This window comes from Sturnira hondurensis, unplaced genomic scaffold, assembly GCF_014824575.4.
Source record: "Sturnira hondurensis isolate 20B ecotype Veracruz unplaced genomic scaffold, ASM1482457v3 Scaffold0016284, whole genome shotgun sequence".
In the NCBI taxonomy this organism is placed as follows: domain Eukaryota; kingdom Metazoa; phylum Chordata; class Mammalia; order Chiroptera; family Phyllostomidae; genus Sturnira; species Sturnira hondurensis.
The window spans coordinates 881,617-907,637 of NW_028088915.1; the positions used below are offsets into that span (position 1 = coordinate 881,617).

At 41.4% G+C, this 26,021-nt stretch overlaps 1 protein-coding gene across 1 annotated transcript; it reads right to left on the reverse strand.

Annotated features, from left to right (window-relative positions):
• Positions 1-6,227: 6,227 nt before the first annotated feature.
• Positions 6,228-24,575, reverse strand: PHYH (phytanoyl-CoA 2-hydroxylase). The gene is made up of 9 exons (XM_037065924.1): positions 24,467-24,575; positions 21,397-21,455; positions 20,017-20,127; positions 19,246-19,414; positions 15,013-15,094; positions 13,261-13,442; positions 10,598-10,747; positions 8,582-8,713; positions 6,228-6,507 (listed from the first exon to the last, which is right to left on the reverse strand). The coding sequence occupies exons 1-9, from the start codon at positions 24,539-24,541 to the stop codon at positions 6,454-6,456; spliced, it is 1,014 nt and encodes a 337-aa protein (XP_036921819.1). The 5' UTR covers positions 24,542-24,575; the 3' UTR covers positions 6,228-6,453.
• Between the last annotated feature and the right edge of the window lie 1,446 nt (positions 24,576-26,021).

Genomic DNA, 26,021 nt, shown 5'->3' on the forward strand with positions numbered 1-26,021 from the left:
GTGGCCCCCAAACTAAGAAGAAGGACCTCACGCAAGCCCATGTGGAGTTCTCTGGTCTCAAGGTAGAAAGAGGAGAGATCTGAGACAGACAGATTTAGAGATAAGGGGCATGAAGAGAAACCAGCAAAAGAGATTGAGAAGGAGCTGCTGGTGGGTTAGAACAGTCAAAAGAAGAAGATGAGTTTAGGGGACTGTTTGTTTTAGTCTGGCAAATGTGACTCAGCTCTGTATGGAAAACCTACAGCCTTGGCTGGTATAGCTCAGTGGATTGAGCGTGGGCCTGCGAACCAGACGATCGAGGTTCGATTCCCAGTCAGGGCACAATCCTGGGTTGCAGGCCGGTTCCTTGCAGGCTAACTACCAGCAGGGGACGCACAAGGGCAACCATACATTGATGTTTCTCTCCCTCTCTTCTTCCCCTCTAAAAATAAATAAATAAATAAATAAATAAATAAATAAATAAATAAATAAAATCTTAAAAAAAGAAAAGAAAACCTACAGAAGTGAGGTGGTGGGCAGGAGCCAGACCTTCAAACCGAGTTTTCAAACCGGGTTTTCCCATGGGAATCAGGCCTAGAAAATGCATATGGATTGTTATGGCTTGCTCTTGCTAAAACTCCATCACCCTGGTCTAAAACAAGAAATGTGTATTGTCTATCTTCAAGGTAATATCTAAAGCCTGTATAAATTTTTCCAAACAGAGCTAATCAGCTCATCACCATTCCCCTCTGCATGTTGTTTTCATTTTCTTGATTGTACCTAAAACGCAGGCAATAATATTCTATGTAATAGATAATAAATCTTTCTCTGATGTAAAACCCCAGGAAAACAATAAAAGCCTGTCTAGGCAAGGGTCGGGGTGCTCCCCTCTTGAGGGAGTGGCTGAGGCCTCCATAAGACTCTCCCCTTGAGAGAGTTGTGGTGCCATTCCCTTTTTCTCCACAGGATTGTTGTTGCCTGTGCATTCATTCTTGTCGTCAGCCACAACAGGCAGACTCTGTTGGCCGGAGTCCACCACAGATGAGCCCTGAAATATATGGCTCAGGTAGCTGAGGATCCAACTGAAAAGCAAAGGGTCACAGATTCGATTCCTGGTCAGGCATGTGTCGGGTTGTGGGTTTCTCCCTGGTTGGAGCACCTATGAGAGGCAACCAATAGGCGTTTCTCTCACACAGATAGATGTTTGTCTCATACATCGATGTTTCTCTCTCTCTCTCCCCCGCCTCTTCCCTTCTCTCTGAAAATAAATAAATAAAATCTTTTTTTTAAAAAAAGGAGATTAGTTGATGGCAGAAGGAGGCACATACACGCGGGCCCTTGTTCTCAGTGGAATCTCTAAGGGTGTGGAAAGCCCTTCTTTTGTAGAATTCTAAAGTGGCTTTGCTGGGGCTTTGCACAGTAATGGCAGCTGTCACCCCCTTCTTTGCCAACAGGGACAAGATTTGTCCAGTTCTCTATCAGCTGTGGGCTTCACAGAGTCCCAGACTCCATGTGCACAGCCTCAATTTGTCCCCCAATCAAGTACAGTCATACCTCAGTACTCATTGGCTTCAGAACTTGTCAAACACTGTGCTTGCTGAATTTTGACAAGAAAAAAAAAGTTTCCACACTTGGCACTTGCTTGGGACTCATTGCACTTACTAGAACTTGTACGAGTCCTGACGGAGAACAGGATGGGGGTTAACAAATGGTGACTGTGGGCATCGTAGAGGGGAGGGGGTGAAGTCTTCTGTGTAGAGATGTAGGAAAAAGAGTTTATGTGATTGGGGGAAGCGAAATTGTACGACCTGGATGAAAAGTATGAACAAAACATATTAAAAATTTGTCAGATTACTCAAAATTTTAGTCAGCGTAAGATTTTTTCCTAAAACTGTCTTTGCCATTGATTAAGTTCTAGTTCCCAACCTTCTAATTATTTTCATTCCCACTTACCCTGCTGAAGTTTTTCTGCATCCCTTTCAAGTAACCTGAAGTTAATGAGACAAGGTCTTAACAATGAGCAGACATCACCTATTATATGTATAAACCTGGTGTTGGTTTATTTATTGTTTATTATGAATGAGGACGATCTGAGGGCCTCCAGATCACCAGATAATGGAAGAAATGTGGCTGTTTTTGCTTTTGTCATTTTTGTTTTGGAGGAAGATTCCTGGTTCTATCAGAGCAACAAGGGACAAAGACAAAATTATAGGCCCATGGGTCACCCTAACTTGAGGCTGGTCTGAGGCATCCCTCTGCCTTGCAAGGTTCTAGCAATCACCTATGCATAGTTGTTACTGGTCTGGGAGTGATTTCCTTTATTTTTATTGGTAACATAGGCCTCATTTTTAAGATCTTCTTTACCAAGTGAAGTCTGAACAGCTGGTCAACAAACGATAAGGACAGAAAAGAAATAAACCCAACACTCTTATTTAATCTTTAAGGCCACCCCCATGAAACTCCACCTTATAAATGAAGAAACTGAGGTCTAGAGATGTTAAGTGACCTGCACAATGAACAAGTAATGGAGCTGGGATTTTGCCTCCAGCCTCTATTCTTAAGGGAGTCCCTGAGGAGAGCTGGGGACAGTTTTGTTCTTGTTTTTGTTTCTTTGGCTCTGTCACTGGTCTTGGAGATGCCCACAGACCAGGAAAGGCAGGTTTAAGACCAAGAGGAGATTGTTCAAGGAATGTGGTGAGGAGGAGGCTGTTTCCCCAAAGCCCCCGGTGGCAGTGTTGCACTGTGTGCAGGAAGGGGGGGCTGCCTCGAGCAGCTGTGGAGTTAATGCAGGAGCCCACCCAGAGGTGAGCAGGCCCCTTCTGGGTGCCCCTTCTAATTCTTTCCAAGTGCGGAATAGTCTTTTCCAACAGATTGCCAAAGTTGAGTGTATACTTCTTAACCTCTTTGAAAATTTGGGTGTGTAATCTTTATCAATCTTTTATTTCTTTTAATTCTGGTAAAATATGCATAACATAAAAGTTACCGTTTAACCATTTTTAAGTCTACAGTTCAGTGGCATTAAGTACCTTCACATTGTGCAATCATTACCCACAATCCACCTCCTGAACCCTTTATCTTCCCGAACGCTTTACCTATTACACACAAACCCCCCTCCCCCACCTCCTGCAGCCCTTGGCACCCACTATTCTGCTTTCTGTCCCTATAAATGTGAATACCTTGGAGACCTCATATAAGTGGAATCATACAAGTCCTTTTACGGCTGGCGTATTAGCATTATATCCTCAGTTTCTCCGTGCTGTTGCAGGAGCTGGTATTTTCTTCCTTGCTAAGGCTAAGCAATATTCCAATGTAGAGACTGCATTTTGTTTGTCTATTCATTCCTCGGTGAACTCTGGGGTTGCTTTCACCTTTCAGCAACTGTAAGTAAGGCTGCTATGAACATCGTGTACAGATGCCTCTTCGAGATTCTGTTTTCAATTCTTTTAGGTAACTACTTAGAAGTGGGATTGCTTCAGTATGTATTTAATAGAGATGTGTTGCCTCATGGAGACTCTCCTGGACTGTGCTTGGTCAGCTCTCTTCCCTGCCCTCGCCTCACTTAACACACACCTGCTATCCTCTGACCCTCATCCCCCACACCCTGACATGCACACTTGATTGGGACTAGTTGCTACTGCTAGCATTATTTAAAGAAAAAACTTTTAATGTTAAAAAATAATAATCAGATCAGCCCTGGCTGGGTAGCTCAGTTGGTTAGAGTGTCATCCCAATATGCCAAGGTTGCGGGTTCAATCCCTGGTCAGGGCACATGCAATAGCCAGCCAATGAATGAATAAATAAGCGGGATAACAAATTAATGTGTCTCTCTCTCCACTCCTCCCTTCTCTCTCAAAAAAAAAAATCAATAAAGAAAAAAAACAGGGTGATTGTACGGGATGGAGGGATTGAGCAAAAAGGAAAAAGAACCCATGGACATGGACAAAAGTGCAGTGATTGTGGAGGGGAGGTGGGTGTAAGGGGACTAAATAGTAATATTAAAAAATGAATAAACCAGGGAAATTTCATTTTAGCCTTGCCTTGCCAAGTTTTTTTTTTCAGGATTAGTATTCAGTTTTATAAGATGGATTTTTTTATCCATTGAGATATTATTTTTTCTGTTTTAATGTTAATAAAGCAAAATATAAAAATAAATTTAAAAGTGCTAGCACTTTGAGCTTTGGTAATAATAATCAGATCAGGGCAGGGCACCTGATTTAAAATGACCCCCTGAGCCCTTCTCTAGGAATCTAGAATTTAAATCGAGAGGATTCCACAGTATGATTGCTCTGTGGGAAAGGGGGATATAATTCAGAATCGTTGGTAGAAGCCGATTCCCACCATTATTTGGGAGTCTGATCTGTGAGGAGAGAGAAATGAGCAGCTGCACAGAGGAGCAGGCTTCAGAGCGGAGTCCTGGCTCCTTGCAGCTGTGTCCGGGCTAGCCAGCCTGCAGGCCGACTCTCTTAGACGTCATGGACTGGCGAGGATCCTTGTGGCAAAAGTCCCATCGTGCTCAAGCTGGTTCCTATACCCAAGGCCCTAGTCAGTGCACAGGTGCACTTGGCTCAAACAGGCACGCCCACCTTAAACCGACTTTTCACTTAATGACTTGTCTCTGTAATAATATCTAATATTTTTACTAGGACCAAAACAAACATGGGAACAAACAAAATTTTAAAACCCTTTGCTTAGCTTAATGAGCTACATTGTGTTTCTACTAACAAGGGTGATTTGCAAATCAAACAAGGGTGATTCAAATTTGATTTTTAAATACAGTAATACATATGTAACACATTCTCTTTATGGGAATGAAAAGGTCATAGATGTTTTAAGGCAAAGTATTGTTGTAGATGGGGCATTATTCTCCTTTCCTGATTAGAGATTAGTAAATTGTTGACGCATGTTTCAGCCCAGAGGTTTCTTTGAGCTCAGGGCTCTCAGAGCCCAGGTCTGAGTTTCTCGCGGTCAGAAAGAGTGCTGTAGGCATCTGTATGTGCTTCACACCCGGCATATGCCTGGCAGATGAAAAGCACTCAGTGCTGATAATTGAATGAATGAATGAATGAATGAAATCAGAGGACTGGACTACATGATCCATAGGACCCTCTCCAGTTCTTATGTTCTGTGTATTCTATGATTCTGTAACCTGTCCATTTGCTGACCAATTGTTCATCAGCAGACTGCTAGACAGTTTCTGCACATGTAGTAGAATCCCTTTATAACACTGGTTTCAATAAAAAAATACCAATGTCTCTATTAGAGATTACTCTTAATGTCTGTCACTGTTACAGTTCAAGAAATGTAAGTTGAATTGTAGTAGTGCAGTCTAGGGTCTCAAGCCCAAGGTCTGACGAACTGTGGCATTCTTACAAACCAGCTCGTTCTGGTTCCATGGGCAAAAAGCCCAAGGAATACTGGCCTGTGCTCTCTACCTGCTGTCCACACTGGCATTCCTTATACACATTTTATCTTCCATTATTCCATAATCCAATTTCCTTAGACCCTGTCAGTGATAATCTTGTCCTCTCCAGTTTCTAGTTGGAACTGAGCTTATGCTGGATGTCATTATAGGAGAAACCAACAAAGTCAGTGAAACTAGGCTTAGAAGTACTCGTGCTTGGCAGAATGACAAGAAAGGAACTCTATTCCTCTCTATTTAATAAACTAGAATTTTAAAAAAGACGGTCTCCTAGCTGCTCTCAGCTGGTATCGAAAGACAATGGCTCTGTTACAATAAATTCCTCCAGCTCTTGCTCATTCAAATCCAAACAAAAAGTATCAAAAATGTCCCTGTACCTTGAAAGAGGTTAGGTGTCATTCATACGTACTGAAGGTTTTCAGCTGCCCTACCCAATAAGAAGTAGTAGATGTTACTCTTGTCTTCACTCTTTAGGAAGACTTGGACAGTCCAGTCTATTTTTACAGTACGGGTTGTAGTGTGGAGAAGTCATGGAAAAATCCCGAGTCAGGGTATGAGTATCCACCCTCGTTTTCACTCCATGCTGCACTTCTCCTGCCCTTCAGTAAATGTGCCTGTGTTACACCTTGTTCCGTATTTGAAAGAAGTCGCTCATGACATGAAGTAAGTAGGTTGTGTGTTTCCCAGAAGAGGGATACAAAACTCAACACACCCTGAGTTTCAAAACCTTCATTTCTGCGTGGGTAAAGAGCTAACTGAATGAAATAAACAGGTCTAACACACAAATTATACAGCAATCTCATCTATTTCGTTGCAAACCTAACTTTATTTTCCTTAAAATGGCAATATTTCACTTTTCCTGATTTTATATTAATCAAAGCAACACCATTGCACTACAAAATTACCCACATGCAATTAAGTACCTGATACATGCATTTTGACTTTGTTAACAAGTGATAGAAAAGATTATGTCATCACCTCATTAAGAAAATATTTTCCTTAGACACCTTGTTTAATTTCGATTTCTTTTAAAAGAGTTATAGCAAAGGGCTGTTTCAAAGGTTGATTCTTTCTCCTTTCACAAGCCGTGCTTGAAGTCTCCAAAAATCCTGGAAATAATGCCAAACAAAATTAGTTTATGGACTCTTCAATTTGCCTCTTCACTATAAAAGAAAGTAAATTTCTAGCATCTACAAATAGTTAAATAAAGGGAAAAAGCCTCCACAGTAAAGTTGTATCAGTTAGAAAATAAACCATATTCTGAGACTCCAATTAATTTACTGGCTGGCACCTAATATCATGTTAAACCATCTAAGACAGGGAGCCCCAGACTGTCAGCCCTGCTGTGTTGGGTACTCTTGCTGACTGCAGGTGCCCTAACGGGCCGAGTGCTGTGCTTGGTCACAGCACAGTTCACCTCCACCTTCCTGTCTTCCTTTCAGTTGTCTGCCTGACTCATTCTCAGTGATCTACTCCTGATTAGATCATAATCATGAAAACGATGCTACAGGTTAATGGTTGATTTGTTCTTTTCTTTGTTCTTAATTAAACAATTCAGACTTTATAATTTAGTTCTTATTCGTTTTTTTTTTTTAAGCAACCAGCAAGACATGATGGGAAGAACGATTTTGGAATTGGACCTGACTCTGAAGTCTACCGCTGTCACATAACAGATGAACCTCTTGGACTCTATTTTCTCGTTAAGAGGGTGGAGCCACAGCCCTGGCCAAGTGGCTCAGTGGGTTGGAGCATCATCCCACACACCAGTCAGGGAGTGGATGGAAGGTAGCCAATCGATGTTTCTCTCTCACATCAATGTTTCTCTCTCTCCCTTCTTCTCTCTCTAAAATCAATAAACATATCCTCAGGTGAAGACTGAAAAAAATAGAAGCATGTAGCTATAATGACTACTCCATTGGATTCTGGTGAAGAAATAGGAAGGGAATACGAAAGTGCTTTTGTTTGTACCTTACGAAGAGCTATAGAGCAGAAGTTTGTATTGTTAAGTAAAGCTGATAAACTATAACTAAGAGAGTAATTAAAATAAGCACAGGAGGTAATTCACTTAGTACAATATTGACAAACCTCGAACTTAATGTATAGCTTTTTTTCTGTCACGGTGTTGGATGGAAGCCCCAGTTGCCGAACTATGTTGCCTTTGTAAGGCATTTAAGTACTGGACAAAGGGAGAGGACAGTACTTCCTAGGGTCTGCAAATGTGAAATCAGAGCATTTTCAGATATGGGGCACATTCACAGCTTCTAAGGGAGAGAGAGGGGTAAAGAATGAAGTAAGATTCTTGAGCAGGGAAGGTATTCAGAAAGTGATTCCCAAGACTGGTAGCCTGTCATTGGTGTGCAGTGCTCTTTGAAGAATTAGAGGCCCAATTACCACTGTGTGCAGTCCGTGTGGGGCTCATGTCACCCCCGCGGGAAATGCACACGTTTATGATTATCAAATGTAAATTTTAAAAATAGGGCCAGCTCCTTGTTCAAATGCTAAAATGTGCATAGTTTACAAAGCAAATATGTTTATGTGTTTGCCTTGACTGATAATTTTTTCATTGATCCTCAACAGGATTGAATATTCACTAATTAAAAACAAATAATTTACAAATGATGTGTATAAATTAGAAAGGCATATAAAATATTGTCTCACGCCTCTTATTGATAGGCATTAGTGATCTTCAATCTCTGCTACATGCAAGATGTGCCTCTCATTAAATTCAGGTGTAAAGGGACTCAAAGTTGCCCGAGAATTGCTTCCTGGGAGTCTAATTGGATTCCCAAGGCATAAATATTCTATTCTGTACAAATAAAGGAGTATAATTGATAGTCCAAACCTTCAAATTTCTTCATGTGCATTCAGAAGGTCGCCTTTTGTTCTTCATTTTCTGTCCTCTAAAACTGGTTTCTATTGCCTTCCCTACCTCTCCTTTCTAGAACGAGGGAGGCTGCATATCCTGGGACAGCCCAAAAAAGCCAGCATGTTCTAAGCCCCCCACACCAGGGAAACAAGTAGAAACTGAAATCCATGGTCATGCCTAGTGGGTCTCAGCCACATTTCTGCAATGAGCTCTCAACCCAAGCACTTTATACTTTCAAATTAAATCACGTACAAGAATAATTAAGCATCTAAAGAAAAAAAACCTCAGATCTTTACCTTGTCATTTCATACACATACCTGCAGAGAGAGATCTTCCAGGCCATTCATGTTTTTTAATACCATCATTATTTCCTTCTCAATGTTTTCTTGACTAGTGCCCTTCACATCGATGTAGTAGCTGTCAGCACTGGCATAATGGCAGGAAATTGCCTGGCGAAGTGAACCAATTAATTAACACCAGCAACCAAGCAAGGTTTCATTTAGAAAGTTAGTTATTTCACTCAGCTTCTGATTTCTAGATTGAAAGCTGTTCCAACGAGTCTTAAATAAGTCCCTTTCTGGCTTAGTAGCTTCCCCTCCCCTTCCCCTGACTCCCAGCTAAAAGCTACTTGAGAAATTACAAGAGGGTTTTAACTAGCTGTGATATTTATTTTCAAAAAAGGTATCTATGAGGCAGCGTACATAATTACATAAGTAAGACGTCTTTAATTTTTCTAACATTTGATTTTTCTAAGGAATGGAGAGCCCCAAGTGCTAAGAAGAAATGTATTCCAGGGTTTTTCATCATCTCCTTAGTCACAGAAATTACTCAATCAAGTTTGTTATTTCAATGGCCAGAGATTATGAAAAAAAAAGAACATGTTGAAGGAAAATGATACACACATACACACCCCTCTTGAATCCAAAGGACATTTAAAGTCTGATAGCATTCCCGTAAGAAACCCATTTTGTTTCCTTATGAAGGCAAGTCAGAAGTTACTTGGCTCTTCCCATTGTTGGAAAAGTTACAAATAAATCTGCTGCAAGGCAGTAGTTAAAACTACCTTCCCAGTCACAGGTTAGTTATTGAAAGTGAGCACACCTGCCTGTCAAAAAGACATCTAACTTTGCCCAAACCATCACGTTTTTAGGCTGTGGGGCCTCAGACTCCACTTCCCACGTGAGCCCCAGTGCCAGGCTGAGCTGCCTGGAGCCCGAGACAAGAGGGGAAATGTGAATCCTTCATATATGCACTTATATGTTTTTTAATGATTAATGTTTTTCCAAACATTAAAGTTGTTCAAAAAATACTGAAAAATTGGAAAGTCAGTATATTAAAATTCTCCTTATTTGTATTGTGGTGTCTATACTCTCCTTTGCACAATGCTGAGGGTTGTGCTAGTGAAGAGCTCGATCTTGATTTTTTTGAAAATGTTGGCATTGTGCTTATCACAAATTGTTTTGCAATAATTTTGATTTTTAAAAATATTATGGTAAAGAATATTATTCAAGTGGAATTTTTCGTTTTTTAGTCGTTCCCCCAAACCTTACATTTTGTCCCTGAGGAGAACGGCTTCTCACCTCACCCCCATCCTGGCCCTGTTGAGCCTGGTGGAAATGTGAATGAAGGACAGATGCTATCTGGTAACTCAACCTTGGCCCCAGGGAGACAGAGGCATTGCTGTACCAAATGAACGGCCTCATTCAGCACCCCCCAAACTGCCAATATCCGATATTTAGTATTGACAGTCACATTATCATGGGAAAAATTCAAGTCCACAATACTACCAGATGTGCTGAATTTTAGACAAAAAAGAAATCTGGGAATTTATGAGAAACTTGTCAGTTTTTAGTGTGAACAATAAGATCATATCATTTAAAATACTCTAAGACTGAGGAGTGAAAAACATGGCTGTCTGCAATACCTGATTTCTGGGCAGCCAATTCAGAACATTTCTTTCAGATCAATAATATTTTTCTTAATAGTGATGATATAAGCCGTCTTCTTACATGGTTCCTCTGAACTATAGGCATTCCAAATTTTATTATTTTAGTTTGTTACCCATGGTTTTTGCCTCTGAAGCATAGGCTGTCAGCTACTAAGGAAACTCTCACTCTGAAGGAAATCATAAATGATCAGGACTTGATATCAACAGGGTTGGAATCCTGAGGTCACCTGGCTTCTTACTGATATGAGGTAGGCAAGTATATTTCCTAGTAAGTAACTGGACCAGTGTCTGGTTTAAAGTAACAAATCTTTTAAATTTCAATATATCTTGACATTTTTGTGTTTAACCATTCATCTTTGGAAAGTGTGGTGATATTAATGCATACCTTCCGGAATCCTTGAGTTTTGTTCCGACCAGATCCATGGATGAGCAAAGGATGAAAGAAAACAGTGTCTCCCTTCTCCATCACAAGGTGCACACGAGCATTGTTTTTGTCACAGTCCTGGATCCCATAGAACATCATGTTAACTCCCCCCTGGAACACACAAGAGAAGTAAAGTCTATATTTGAGGAAGCCAGTAACTACAAACTTTATGGTTTACCAGGAAGAGCAAAAGTCCTCTAAGTTCTTGCATGAGGGGATAAATAAAGTCAATTCTTTAAAAAATGAAAGTATACAAAATCTTCTCAGACATCTGGTTTTTAAAAAAGTCATGTGTTAACATTAAAATCACGGTTTTTGTTTTGTTTTTTTCAGGTGAAAACTGAATAATAAATGAAGCCCTAGATCAGCTTTGCATTTTTCAGTTAACAGAACCCCTTTCTAGCCCAAATCTCTGATCACTCTTTCCCAGCATGGGACTTTTGCGTAAATCACTCATCTATTACTCATGACTATCCCTGAGAAGCTACTGTCCCTAGGGGAGAGAAAATACTTAATTTTTCTGAGCTCAGAAACCATTCATGTCATGCCTGGAGTAAAGAAAGAAGGATAGTACATTAAAACATTGTTTATAACTTTCCAAAGTTAGTTATTGTTTTAGGTAATGGTTATGTGTTTGTTGAAAACTACAGTGAAAATGATTTAAAGTTTACAAGCTTTTTATGAGGGGGTCCGGGGAAGGGGTGGTTCTAGAGTAGAGGCAGGGCAGCATCCCATTCACCTTTCTAAGACGATTCCAAACTCCTTTTGAGGCTGACTGCTTCCCTACTGGACTGCGTTAGGACTTCGACCCAGTGCACTTTTCTCCTGGCCATGGTGGATATGTAGCCCAAGCTGAGACAATCTGACTTTCCATTTCAGCCACTCAGATTCAAATCTGAGCAGAGGATGGAAGAGACCAGACACAGTCAGCGTTCAACCGCCCATGCCACGTGTCCCAACTCTTCCCACGCAGCAAAAACATCCAGAGCTAGTCAGCCTTCCACAGGTTCAACATGATCCTGCAGCTCTCCAACACACTCCCTTTTGCTTGCACCAAACCTTTCCCAAACCTTAGCTTAATTGACAAACCTCATAATTTCAGATTTTTTATCAGAATCCAGACTCAAATTTTTTACTTAGCACTAATCATCAGCGCATGAATTCTGAGATAGAAGTCCTTGAGGCCACATTCTCGTTACCTCCTACAGAACCACAGACACTCTTCCTGCCTTAAAAACAGTGCCTTTTCCATTCTGACCATCATTATGGGGTTTTGAGATATTATTTGCCTTAGAGCTAAAACTCTGGTTTCCCTGCCCCTGGATTCCTACACCTCCAACACATACTGTGACACACCTCAAGATTATCATTCTTGAAGAGCCAGTTTATTCTCATTACTCTGGAGCTCAAGAGTGTTTAACAGTCCTCCAGCATCCACAGTTGAATTAAACTGTGGAGTGGCCATGCGATAGAATACTGTGCTGTCCTCCCCAAGCCTCTGCTGATCTCTCCAGCGGGGAGGCGAGGAGCTCTCCCTCCTTTTCACTCTGAGAGCCATCAGTCAGTGTGTAAGACCTATTTCCCTCTTAAACGACTGAAGTTAGAAAATACTGGCCTAAGTGAAAAAGCAAACAGAAAATGGCAGCCTTTATTAAAAAAACAAATATCAGGACTGAGTCCTAGGATTTCTGTAACATTTGAAGTGTTTCATACATGTATTACCAATATTCCTTATACATAAGAGATCAAATAGTGAGAAAGCAGTAAAATGTGCTCCATTTCTTGGAGTCAGACAGAATTTGGAGTTACTCATGTAGCCAGCTTTGCTAACTTGGGCAACTTATAAGCTTCAGTCTTATTTGTGTGGGATGTTCATTTTAAAGGATTATTAATTAATGGGGACATTAATTTCCAGAGATGACCATGAGGCTTAATTGGGCTCTGTATAAAGCTCCTGGCAGGCAGTAGGCATTCCGTGTTGAGTCTTTTCTGCTTTTCACCCCACCCAAGGAGGGTTAGGTGCTGGGGGCAGCACCCTGGCCGCTGGAGCTGTGACTAATTTGTCCCTCCCTGTCTTGTGCTCTCATTGCAGCTTATTCTTTATAGCGTGTATCAAAAATCACAATCGCCCATGTCATCGTTTGTTTAATACCACTCTTCCCACCAGACTATAATATGAACCCCATGGGCTGCTGTTCTTCTTCCCTCGGGGCCCCTCATGACAGCTACAGGTGTGCTGCATCCTCTTCACGGCCCCTTCCTGTTAACAGTCCCTGTTAATAAGTCATACATATGCAAGTGTCATGCATATGCCGACACTTGTCATAGGCATCTGGTTTTGTAGTGTTTATGTCTTACCTTTGCATTAGGCTCTATAATCTTGGAACTTAAAGCATCTACCTAAGTTCCCCAGGTTGACTGGCTTTCAAACCTTTGTTGAAAGTGCAAGAATGAATATTTTATCTGACATCCTTGAATTTTCCCTGGTCCTAATTCTAAATCCTAGACCAATGTTTTGCTATGAAAGGAAATGCTATATTGCTGGTAAAGCTCTTTATGCATACTGCTGGGAAATGGAAACAATAAAAGATTCTGGTCAAGACATAGCTGCTGCACAGACCTACCTCCCACTGGGGATAATCATGTGGCTGCAGGGTGTATTTGTGCGTGCCTGGGAGCACCACCAAGCAGCCGTTGTTCCGGTCAATGTGCTCCATAGCCGTCCAAGCACAAACAATCTTATTGCTGGGCCGGATGGGGAAATAGTGCAGATCCTGGTGCAGGGGGTGGCGGGACGTCTTCTTGCCTGAAATAGAACCTGCTGTTAAAAGATGCTCAAGCCTCAGAATTCTTCTCCTTTGCCTGAAAAAAGCAGAAGAAAAATGATCTATCCCTGCAAAAACCAAACAAATGAAATAATACCCTAGAAAATCAACCTCGAGAGATAAGCACCAAATTGAAATATCAAATCAACAGAGGGACTCCAGATTCTATACTTTTTTCTGGGTTTCTGGTAGCCAAGTACTTATACACATTATTTTCTAGCAAGTCATACATATGTCATCAACTCTATCATGCTTTATTCCTTTCTAACTCTGGTTTAAGCATAGAGCCTAGTATTAACAAAAATAAAATTAAAATAAAAATTAAAAGTTTCATTAATTACACTGAAGAGAGTGGTCAACTTTGAGGTCCCTTGATAGTCTGCTAAATGGCTAGTGTAAAAAATTTAGCTGATTAACTAAATGAATAAAAAGGCCTCTGAGAGGTGTCCCCACCAAACTAAATAGAAGCACTTGGTGTATAATGGCACTGTATAGAATCAGAGATCCCATGATCCACATTCACATGTTTCTCCAGTTTTGTTCCCTGAATCTGATTCCCCTGGCCACCTGATCTCTCCAGGCAAGACGTCCAGAGAGAAAGACTTGGTGATGTTGCGATGCAGGCCGGTCACATAAACCTCTCCGGGCCATCAGGCGGAAGGAAAAGTAGAAAGGATTAAAGAATTGCTAATGGCCAACTTACTACTGCTGGTATAGCAGAATTCCTCAGCATGGCCTTCTGCATGAGAGTCTCTGAGGATGGTTAGTTAATAAACTGGACATTCCTGGGTTCTAGCTTTCAAATCAGTTTCTTGGGAAGTGAGGTTTTAGAAGCTACATATCAGCAAGCACAAGAAATTTTACAAACAACTGTAGTATATAACTTATAAAAATGGTTTTTCATTTGTAATAATCATGTCTTCAGATTGGGAAGGCAGAGTCTCCACTGTGGTAGGTGAGAATGGTCAACAAAGCACAGAGGTGTTGAATAACAGGAGCTTATGTTATACAAACAGTTGTTTATTACCCTGCATTTTTAAGAATCCAGTCATCTGAAAGTCCAGCAATAACCCTAGAGTTAATAATCTGAAATCACTATTATTCTTTAATGTTGTCATGATGTAAGCTATTTTGAGGTAAAGCACTGTAAAAAAACAAAATTCAAATGAGTAAAATTAAAGATCTAATTGGCTTTATTATATGATTTATGAATCAGGCAGCATGCTGATAGAAAGGAGTTTTGAGGAGCTATACAAAATGAAAGGCTTTGGTAGGCAGAAGGTGGAGGGACAAGGAAGCTACTAGCAAAGAGTGGACTGTTTCAGGCGAGGTCACCTTCCTTCAGGGTCCGGGCATGGGTCTATCAGGCAGGTTACCTCACTAGTCCTGACTGGGGAATTCCAGACTGACTGGTTAAGATTTACATAATGATATACATATTCCTTTATGAGAAGTTTAGCACTTATACACATGACTATAGTTAGAACATCAACTTTATCTATTTTAAGTAAACATTTTTTTCCTTCTCCTTAACAAATGAGAGCCCTTTACCAGAATCTGGAGGTTTGTTTATCAGCATGGTATGCAGGGCCATAATATTGGGTCCAGTGAAGCACTCCACATATTTCAGAATCTAAGGAAAGGGGAAAAAAAGCTTGTGAGAATTCAAATGCACAGGCAAGTGGCACAAAGTACAACTGTCTTTATGAGAACCGAGATGACAATAGTTTGAAAAAAACAATTGGTATTTCACAACACTACACACAACACATGACAAAGTTAGCACTGGAAATCGCTGGGAATTTACAACACTCTGAACTGACAGGCTTTTTAGAGCCTGTTGGAAACCCAACCACTTTTTATACAAGAGAGATAGAAGTTCCTATGAGAGACCAACTGGGAAGGACAAGTACACCCTCCTTTCAATCAAAGCGGAAGACAGTTGCCCAGCGAGAGGCCAGCTTCCTCTTCCCTCACGGGGACTGTTAACAGGAAGGGGCCGTGAAGAGGATGCAGCACACCTGTAGCTGTCATGAGGGGCCCCGAGGGAAGAAGAACAGCAGCCCATGGGGTTCATATTATAGTCTGGTGGGAAGAGTGGTATTAAACAAACGATGACATGGGCGATTGTGATTTTTGATACACGCTATAAAGAATAAGCTGCAATGAGAGCACAAGACAGGGAGGGACAAATTAGTCACAGCTCCAGCGGCCAGGGTGCTGCCCCCAGCACCTAACCCTCCTTGGGTGGGGTGAAAAGCAGAAAAGACTCAACACGGAATGCCTACTGCCTGCCAGGAGCTTTATACAGAGCCCAATTAAGCCTCACGGTCATCTCTGGAAATTAATGTCCCCATTAATTAATAATCCTTTAAAATGAACATCCCACACAAATAAGACTGAAGCTTATAAGTTGCCCAAGTTAGCAAAGCTGGCTACATGAGTAACTCCAAATTCTGTCTGACTCCAAGAAATGGAGCACATTTTACTGCTTTCTCACTATTTGATCTCTTATGTATAAGGAATATTGGTAATACATGTATGAAACACTTCAAATGTTACAGAAATCCTAGGACTCAGTCCTGATATTTGTTTTTTTAATAAAGGCTGCCATTTTCTGTTTGCTTTTTCACTTGGGCCAGTATTTTCTAACTTCAGTCGTTTAAGAGCCATCCTCATTGTTTCTGCTGTACTTTGCAGACTCTCCCACTATAGTTAGGTAATAATTTCTTTAACTTCTTTTACTTGGTCTTATTCTGATTAATAACATTCTTGAAATCACGGGTTAGACGTGCTTGTTATTTTTCAACACACAAATAGATCATGGGTTAGATGTGCTGGTTATTTTTCAACACACAATGAAAACACTGCATACCTCCTAAAAATCATTACATGAACCACCAGATACATGGTTCACACTTTAGAGACACAGAAAATCGGAAAAACTCTGGTAATGCTTCATTTACCACAAGTTGTCTCTAATCTTGAGCTTTTCATCCTTGACCTATCACACAGCTTCCATGTCCATAACACAATTTGAGGTTGAGCTACATGGATGGTCCAGAAGGGCCATTGCCCCTCAGGTCACCAAAGCAAGAGGCTGAGCATCACAGACCTGTACAGTCTTTCTTCATGAGTCAAATTCTCTAACAGTGCTTTAACCAAGCACTGTACTTAATGTCTAATAAGTACTTAATTTCCAATAAGTATTATATGTAATGTCTAAGTGAATGCTTCATGAATGGTGGTACAATGTATGTGTGCAGTGGAATAATGTGCAGTAGTTTTTAAAGTGTGAGTAGATCCATAGGTACCTAAAGAATTGTATTTTTTTTAAAAAAACTGGCTTAAATTTAAAAACAAACTCATAGCTCTGCTGACCAGATTCATAAAACAAACAAAAAATAAATAAATGGATTTGTACTTCCGGCCAAGATGGAGGCGTAGGTGGAAACACTGTGCCTCCTCACACAACCAAATTTAAGGACAACAAAGATTTAGAAACAAAAACACAACCAGAACAGACAGAAAATTGAACTGTATGGAAGTCTGACAACAACGAACCATTCATCCAGACCCGTAAGAGGGGTGGAGTTGGCGGCCAGCAGAGAGGGGTCCCGGCAGGAAAAGGTGGTGGTTGGTGACCTGGGCGCAGGGAGGAAACCAGCAAACCCACTGGGGTGCAAGGGGGTGGCTGGCCGTGGTCACACATTCACATGCAGATAAGCCAAGCAAAAAAAATGGGCAGTGAGACAGACCGTGCAATCCAGGACCCCAGTGACAGGGAATTAAAGCCTAAAAGCAACGATTGGAAAAACTTTCAGGGATTTAGAGTTCGTTGGAGACACCCACAGGGTCCTAGAACTTACACAAGCCCACACACCTGGGAACCAGCACCAGAAGGGCCCAATGTTCTCATGGGAAACGGCAGAGGGAACCGAAATCCGAGAGAGAGCAGAACAAATGCCATTGCTACCTCTCTGACCCCACCCCCCACATACAACATCACAACCCAGTGACGTGAGTTGCCCTGCCCTGGTGAACACCTAAGCCTCTGCCCCCCATACATAACAGGCATGAACAGACCAAAACATTATGGCTCAAGAAGAAGAACAGCTCAAAGCCCCAGAGCCAATACTTCTAAGCCACCAAGAGATAGCCAACCTATCAGATGCACAGTTCAAAATACTGGTGATCAGGATGCTCACAGAACTGGTTGATTTTAGTTGCAAATTAGATGAAAAAATGAAGCAAATGCACAGGGAAATGAACCAAATGCACAGGGAACCAATAGTGATGGAAAGAATACTGGGACATTAATTAATGGAGTGAACCAGAAGGAAGAAAAAAATGACCAAACTGAAAAGAATGAAGAAACAAGAATTTTAAAAAATGAGGAGAGGCTTAGGAACCTTCAGGACATCTTTAAATATTCCAACATCCGAATTATAGGGGTACCAGAAGGGGAAGAGGAACAGCAACAAGTGGAAACATTATTTGAACAACTAATAAAAGAGAACTTCCCCATTCTGGCAAAGGAAATAGACTTCCAGGAAATCCAGGAAGCTCAGAGAGTCCCAAAGAAGGTGGAATCAAGGAGGAATGCACCAAGGCACATTATAATTACATTCACCAAGATCAAAATGAAGGAGAGAATTCTAGAAGCAGCAAGAGAGAGGGGGCAGTCACCTACAAAGGAGTTCCCATCAGACTGTCAGCGGATTTCTCAAAAGAGACCTTACAGGCAAGAAGGGGCTGGAAAGAAGTATTCCATGTCATGAAATCCAAAGACCTACAGCCAAGATTGCTCTCTCCAGCAAAGCTTTCATTTAGAATGGAAGGGCAGATAAAGTGCTTCTCAGATAAGGTCAAGTTCAAGGAGTTCATCATCACCAAGCCCTTATTATATGAAATGTTAAAGGGACTTAACTAAGAAAAAGAAGATAAAAATATGAACAGTGAAAGGACAGCAAACTCACAGTTATTAACAACCACACCTAGAACAAAAGCAAACCAAGAGGACAGCTAGATCAGGAGCAGAACCATTGAAATGGAGATCACATGGAGGATTAGCAATAGGGGAGTGGGAGGAAGAGAAGAGGGGAGAAGGTACAGAGAATAAGTAGCATAGACAGTAGGTAGAAAATAGACAGGGGGAGGGCAAGAGTAGTGTGGGAAATATAGAAGCTAAAGAACTTGTGACAAATGGACATGAACTAAAGGGGGGGAATGGGGTGAGGGGTTGTGCAGGGTGGAAGGAAATGAAGGAAGGGAAATGGGACAACTGTAATGGCATAATCAATAAAATATATTTTAAAAATAAATGGATTTTCAGTGAATAGCCTCAGCATTCTCACCCCTTTGTTACGCCTACACTGAGTGTAAGAAAGACTCTATCTTTAACACAGAATTCCTGCCCTTCTCAACCAAAGACAATTAGCAAACTCAGAGTAGGGTTTCTCGAATTGGACACTACTGACATTTGAGGCTGAATAATCATTTGTTTGGGGGAGGGGGCTATTCTGTGTATTATAGGATCCCTGGGCCCCATTAGCAACATCCCTGGCCTCTACGCCTTAGAAGTCAGTAACACACCATCCCTCTTTGTCCATGTATGCCAACCAACCATATTGCAAGACACAGCAAATACCATCTCCCATTGAGAACCACTGCTCTAGGCCACAGCAGACACATGCTAGGTAAAGTAAAAAGAACAGACTTCAGAGGCAAGCATGCAGATGGGCTATTAGCTTAGAGAAAAAAAAATGCAAGAAGGTCTTGAACCTCAGGGAGAGTGCAGTATCTGAAGAGTTCCTCATCTTCTTGGAAATGCTGGACCTTGGAAACTGCTTTTTCACTTATAGGATATTCTGATGTTGCAATGGTCACATCTTTCATTATCTTTAATCCAAGTGGTTTTACCTCCTGTTTGCAGATTCTTTCAAACTCATTCCTAGAAAATTAAATTGGCAAATGATGTCATTACTGCTGTCTCCAAGCACGTGCCTGGCCCCATTCTGGGAAAGATTTACAGATTTTGGGAAGGGGATCTCTGCACTACAATGGCCTCCAGCCCCAGGCTGAATAATTCTGATGGAAAGGAGGAGATCATGGCCAACTCAGAAGTCTCCACCTTCTAACTGCGAGCAGACCATTTGGGGAAATGTATGTGATTTGGTTATATCTGAAGAATAATAGCAAACATTCCTGTAGCACTTACGCTGTGCCAGGCCTTGTACAAAATCTTCTCCCAATATGTTTACCTTATTTAACCCTAACGATAACTCTAGAACCTAAGTACCATTAGTATCCCCAATTAACAGGCTTGGGCGCAGACACATGGAAAGGTTAAGTAAAAAATGTCCTAGGACACACAACATTAAGTGGTGGGGCTAAGACTAAAGCCAGCCAGTTGGGCCCCAGAGTCCATGTTCCTGACCACTTTCTAAGGAACTGAATCGCTAAATAATGTCTGAACATGCACAAGCTAATCTTACTATATTCCCATCACAGTCGTAACATGTATTTCTGTAAAACAACAAATAGTTACTATACCTAAAGCGTTCAATATCAGCATCAGACACCAAATTTTTAATGACAATAAACCCATTTTCTTCGTAAAACTTTCTCTGTTCTAGGCTTAGAACATTATTATCCAGGGTATACCTAAAGGAGAAAATAAATCTCAGATAAGTCCAATTTAAAAATCACATGCTAATAACATGTATCAAGACCCAAGAAATGGTGATATTCCTCCACTCAGCATTTCTATTTCAAAAACTTTAAGGAAATAATCTGAAAGAAAAATTTAAAGCTTTAAATCCAAAGCATTACCTGCTGTCTCCAAGAAATGGAAGAATAATCAACTATATCACCTCCACTCAATGGAATATGACTCAGGAATTAAAAGTGTATCACAATGCTTATTACGATAAAATATGACAATTTATAAAACTAAGACACTATTTGTGAAAAGACTGCAAAGAAGTGCAAAAAAATTGTAATGGTGACTGCTTTTATGTAATGAAATTATGTATGAACTTTTAAAGAGTCCTTCTATTTATCTGATTTTTTTAAAAAAGATTTTATTATTTTGTTTTTAGAGAGTGGGGATGGGAGGGAGAAAGAAAAGGAGAGAAACATCAATGTGCAAGAGATATATCGATCCGTTGCCTCTCACATGCCTCCACCTGGGGGACCTGGACTGCAGCCCAGGCAAGTGTCCTGACTGGGAATCCAACCAATGACCTTTGGATTCACAGGCTGGCACTCAATCCACTGAGTCACACAAGCCAAGGCCATTTCTCTGATTTAAATTTTTTGTGTGTAATGAATAGGTATGGTTTTGCAGATCAGCAACAAATTCAGTACATTTCATATTTTTAATTGTCTAGTTTACATATTCTCCAAAGAAATTGAAGTAACAAAATTTAAATGAACTGTACAGCACACACACAAACTCAAATCACTCAGTCTGTTCCTCTAGCTGGAATTGTGGCTGTGTATGAATATTGCATGGAGCTCAAAAGTCTTCCTCTTCAATGGTGATTTAAGATAAACCAAAGATGCTAGCTAATATATCCTATGACCACATGACAGGTGAATTTAAATATGATATACCATGCCTGAATTTTAAAAGCCAGATTGCACCCTTTCTGATATTTTTCCTCCTTTCTCAATTTTATAATAAAAATAGAAAATTAAAGTCAGGATCTTCAAAATTTTCCACAATTGTTCTAATTACAAGTCCTGGAAATAAATAATAAATAATAAATAATAATAAATTGCATAATAAATTCTTACCAGACAATGTAATATATCATATATATATATATATATATATATATATATTCATCCTAGTGTTTTATATCCTAGTTACCACTAGAAAAAACTATATACATTGTATGGTAAAAAATTAAAATTAGATCTACTTACTGGAATTGTTGAGGATCAGAACTGGCAAGAGGGAGAGCCCCTGAAGTGGGGTGAGCTATCTAGGATGTGAGTTAAGGCAAATAAAAATTTAGAAATCAATCTTTTCTAGAAACGACAGTCTGCCCAAGACTGACTGTCATAGGGAAGACTGGTCCTAACGGATATCAAGCAAGCTGGTTACACACATAAGCTAGGACGGGTATACACTGCTGCTTACATCACTTCATTTCATTCCCACAGTTGCCTAAGGAAGTGGCTGGAAGCCCAAGAGCTTTGTTATGGGTCCTGCCACTCAGAGAAGGAAACCAGGTTTGGAGGGCTCAGTAACTGATCCAAGGTCATCCCACAGAACATGGCTGAGCCAAGACTTGACTCTGTTGAAGGCAAAGGGGAGCTAGCCAGAACATAGCTGTAAGGAAGCAAAAGGTGTTTTACTAACTAACGCCAAGAGGCTCTGGGACACACGCGAAGAGCAGGGTGTGTTCCAGGATGTGGTGTAAGAGCAACAAGGTTAGTCAAGCAGATAGCCATCTGGACAGTTACTAGGGAGGAAAATTTTACCCCTGTGCACAAGCTCAACTGACCAATCAAGTGAAGGAGCACGAGCCAGTGCATGAGTTAACTCACCAATAATCAGTAACCCTATTGTGCCCCTGAGCCAACCGCTAACCGCTACATCTGCTTCTGTATCCAGCTTGCTTGCGCGCCTCCATAAAACCCTAAGCCTGTAAGCGTTTGGCACAACTCTCATTTGCAGCCCTTGCGGGCGCCGTGTCTCCAGACACTTTGGAGAGTTCGCCCCTGCGCAGGTTAAACTTGGCCAATAAAGTAACGTCTTTGGAACCCTGAAAGTCTCTGACATTTGTTCTCGCGGTTGGTGAATGCAACAACTCACACTCTTTACTTCATAGCTTCCATCTATTTTATTCCATGAGACTATTCCTTCCACCATGCTGCTGAACAAATAAAAATGAAAAGTTTCAATTCTAGAAGTAAGGAGAAACACGTGCTATTTGACAGAGGTGTTTAACTTAGTTGGAGTCTAGCCCAAAATATTAGAAACAGTTTGGCTGGTCATTTCAAAATAATCTATAAAATAAATGATGGTGCCAAGAAAAGTATGATCTACACAGCTGAATATAAATTTAAACATTTTAGCCCTGGCTGGTGTAGCTCAGTGGATTGAGCGCGGGCCTGCGAACCAGAGGATCGCGGTTCGATTCCCAGTCAGGGCACATGCCTGGGTTGCAAGCCAGTTCCCTGCAGGCCAACTCCCAGCAGGGGACGCATGAAAGGCAACCATACATTGATGTTTCTCTCCCTCTCCTTCCCCTCTAAAGATAAATAAATAAATAAAACCTTTAAATATATATATATATATAAAATAAATTTAAACATTTTAAAGAACTAGTAGTTCTAATTTTCTTTTTTTTTCAGTAACCACAGATTATTGATTTAGCATCTATTTTTCTTGCTTTTCATTTTTCATCATATCTTTAGTTTAGATTAAAGATATAGCTACTACTCATAAACATGTTATTTTTAACTATCTTTATATAACTGGGAACAATTATATAACCGAAGAAAGGAGGGCCAGTCAGAACACGAACTACTGTGTGTTTTCCACGTGGCACAGAGATTAATGACCTTTGCCAATATTTTCAGAAAAATGTGGTTGCTAGGACATTTCGAATGTCAGCATTCCAGTGAAGAAGACAAAGGAGAGGAGGAGAAGGAGAAGACAAAGAGGAAGAAGGGAAAGGAGAAGAAGAAATACAGATGAAAATACTACACTCTGACTTTGACACTATTACAACAAGAACTAGCAGGATCGGGATATCAAATTTTAAAAGTATAATAGATTGGATGAAGAACCTTAATTCTAGTTCCAGTTATATCTAGTCCCGATATAGTGGTGATTCTCTCAATCGAGACTGTGTCAGAAACAGAAAGTGGACCCATCCCCGCATAACTTGATTCCCTAGGTCTGTGAGCTTGAAAGTCTGCATTTCTAACAACCTTCCACATGATGTTGATGGTCCAGGGAACACACTTAAGACAACCATTGCTTTAATTAAATGACCTTGGTCCGGAGTTTTAATTTCTCCTAGCCTCAGTTTTCTCACCTGTAAAATGAGATTATGTAATCCCCTGGGTTCCCGTCATCAGACTATGGACGGGATTTTAAATGTACGGTAGGTCTGATACATTGCTTTATGGGACTCAGCTGCAAGAGCAACAGTGAAAGTAAAAGAAACAGCTAGTATAACCAAACATCTTATGAGATGGTAGGATCCTACATATAGGCAGACAGAGGCTAATCAGGTCGTTTAGTGAGCAATTCCAGTTTTGTAGGGAGCTTTCAAAAATGCGCTCTGAAAGAGGACACTTCATCTGAGCAGCAAGAACAATTCTATACAGCAATTTGATTGACGACATCTTTCTGGACCCAAAACCACAGCGCACCTATTGCCTCCGGATTCACCTGTGATGCCAAATCGGGAGGTGGATCCAAGGTACCAGGTCCTTCCCCGCAGACAGTGTAAACCATCCCGCTGTCCGACCCCCCTTGCAGGAGACGTAGCCCTGGGTTCCCCAGAGAAGAGCTAAGGGCGCAGGCCGGAGGGCGGGCTCCCTGCAGAGGACGAGCGGGACTCTCCGCTGAGGCCCTACTGCCCGCGGGTTGCCATGGCTCCTCACAGGACGAGGAGCTCCTGCTCTCGGGGGACTTCGCTGTGACGTTTCTAGGTTTCCGGGCGGACGTGGAGGTAACCTCCACGCGCATCCCAGTTCAAGAAATGACCAGGCCTCTGAGAGCAGGCCCCTTGGTGACAAGCAGGGACACCAGGGCGTAAAAGGGCCGGCTGCTGGAATGACGCCACATCGCCCACTGAGGCTAGCAGCAACGACTGGGGATGCGCCCTCCCCTCAACTGTCCGCTCGCGGGGCGGCCGAAAGGGCTGTGACTATCGCTGGGCCCGGGGCACAGAGAACGAGGAAGAACCGGCGCGACGATCGCCCAGAAGGCCACCACCCTTCCAGCCCGAGCCCCGCTCAGTCCAAAGGATACTACGGCCTCGGCCGAGGGGCGGCCGAGGTGGCCCAGCACAACGTCCAGGCGAAAGGCAGCGCGAGACAGGTCCATGGCGACGTCGGGGAGACTAGGCAGCAGGCTCACGCTCCGCCCCCAGCCAGCAGTTCGGGGAGGAGCGCTGGGCCAGGAGCTTTGCCAGATTATGCCCCTTCGCCTGGCGTGAGCGCGTTCGCCCACTTGCGGTGGCGACTGACTTCCCAGCCTTGGAGGGCTCAGTGACTGGATTAATGTCGCCCACTAAGAAATTGAACCAGAACGTGACCCACAGTCTTAACAGCATAGTTTCGGATGTTTTATTCCACATGGCCGTTCCTTCCACAAAGCTGCAGAAAGAATAAAATTTAAGTGTTCGACTCCACAAATAACATATGCTCTTAAAAGAGGCGTTTAATTTAGGGAATCCAGACCGAAATATTAAAAGCAGTTTGGCTGGTCCTTTAAAAAGAAGCGTATGAAATAAATGACTCACTGAAATGTCTGATCTATACAGTATAGTATAATTTTAAATTTCCTAAAACACTAGACTTTTTGTTTAATTTCATGATTTGGGGATAAGTATGTATACACCAGTGGAACCTCAATCACTAGCATCGAGGCCATGAACATCCACGTAAGAGGAAACCTCTCCAAGATTCCTCTCACATGCTTTATCATTTTTTCTACTTATGGTAAGAACACACAGAATCTACTCTCTTAGCAAGTTTTCTGCATACAGTGCAGCATCATTAGCTATAAGCGCTAGGCTATATTGTACATCTCCAGAACTATTCATCTTGCGTAACTGAAACTTTGTACCTTTAGACAAACACCTCCATTACCCTCTCTCACAGCTGCTGGCAACCACCATGGCTCTCTCCACTTCTGGGAGTGTGACTCTTAGATTCCATATATATAAATGCTACCACTGTCATATTGATTCTTTGGTGACAAGTTTTTCTCACTTAGCATACAGCCCTCAAGATCCATTCATGTTGTCACAATTGCAGGATTTCCCTTTTTATTAAAGCTGAATTATATTCCATTGGGTATGTATACCACATCTTCTTTACCCATTCATCTGTCAGAAGACATTTAGGTTATTTCCATATCTTGGCTATTGTAATAATGTAATGGATGTGGGAGCACAGATGTCCCTTTGAGATCTTGATTTCAATTTCATTGGATAAATACCCAGTAGTGGGATCTTGGATCATATGGTAGTTCTATTTTTAATTTTTTAAAAATATTTTATTTATTTATCTTTAGAGGGGAAAGGAAGGAGAGAAGGAGAGAAATATCAATGTATGGTTGTCTCTCATGTGTCCCCTGCTGGGAACTGGCCTGCAACCCAGGTATGTGCCCTGACTGGTAATCAAACCGAGATCGTGTGGTTCGCAGGCCTGCACTCAATCCACTGAGCTACACTAGCCAGGGCTATTTTTAATTTTTTGAGGAATCTTCATACTGTTTTCCATAGTAGCTGTGAGAACTAGAAATTATTTTCTGTAAGATGTTTTCCTCCAGTATCCATAGATGATGGAGTCAGTTTCTC

Coding starts and splice junctions, on each gene's coding strand:
- PHYH (XM_037065924.1), bottom strand. CDS start 24,541: ATGGACCTGTCTCGCGCTGCCTTTCGCCTGGACGTTGTGCTGGGCCAC. Junction 21,456..24,466: donor GCCCCTCGGCCGAGGCCGTA/GTATCCTTTGGA, acceptor CTCACATCCTAG/ATAGCTCACCCCACTTCAGG. Junction 10,748..13,260: donor ATGATTATCCCCAGTGGGAG/GTAGGTCTGTGC, acceptor TGTGTGTTCCAG/GGGGGAGTTAACATGATGTT.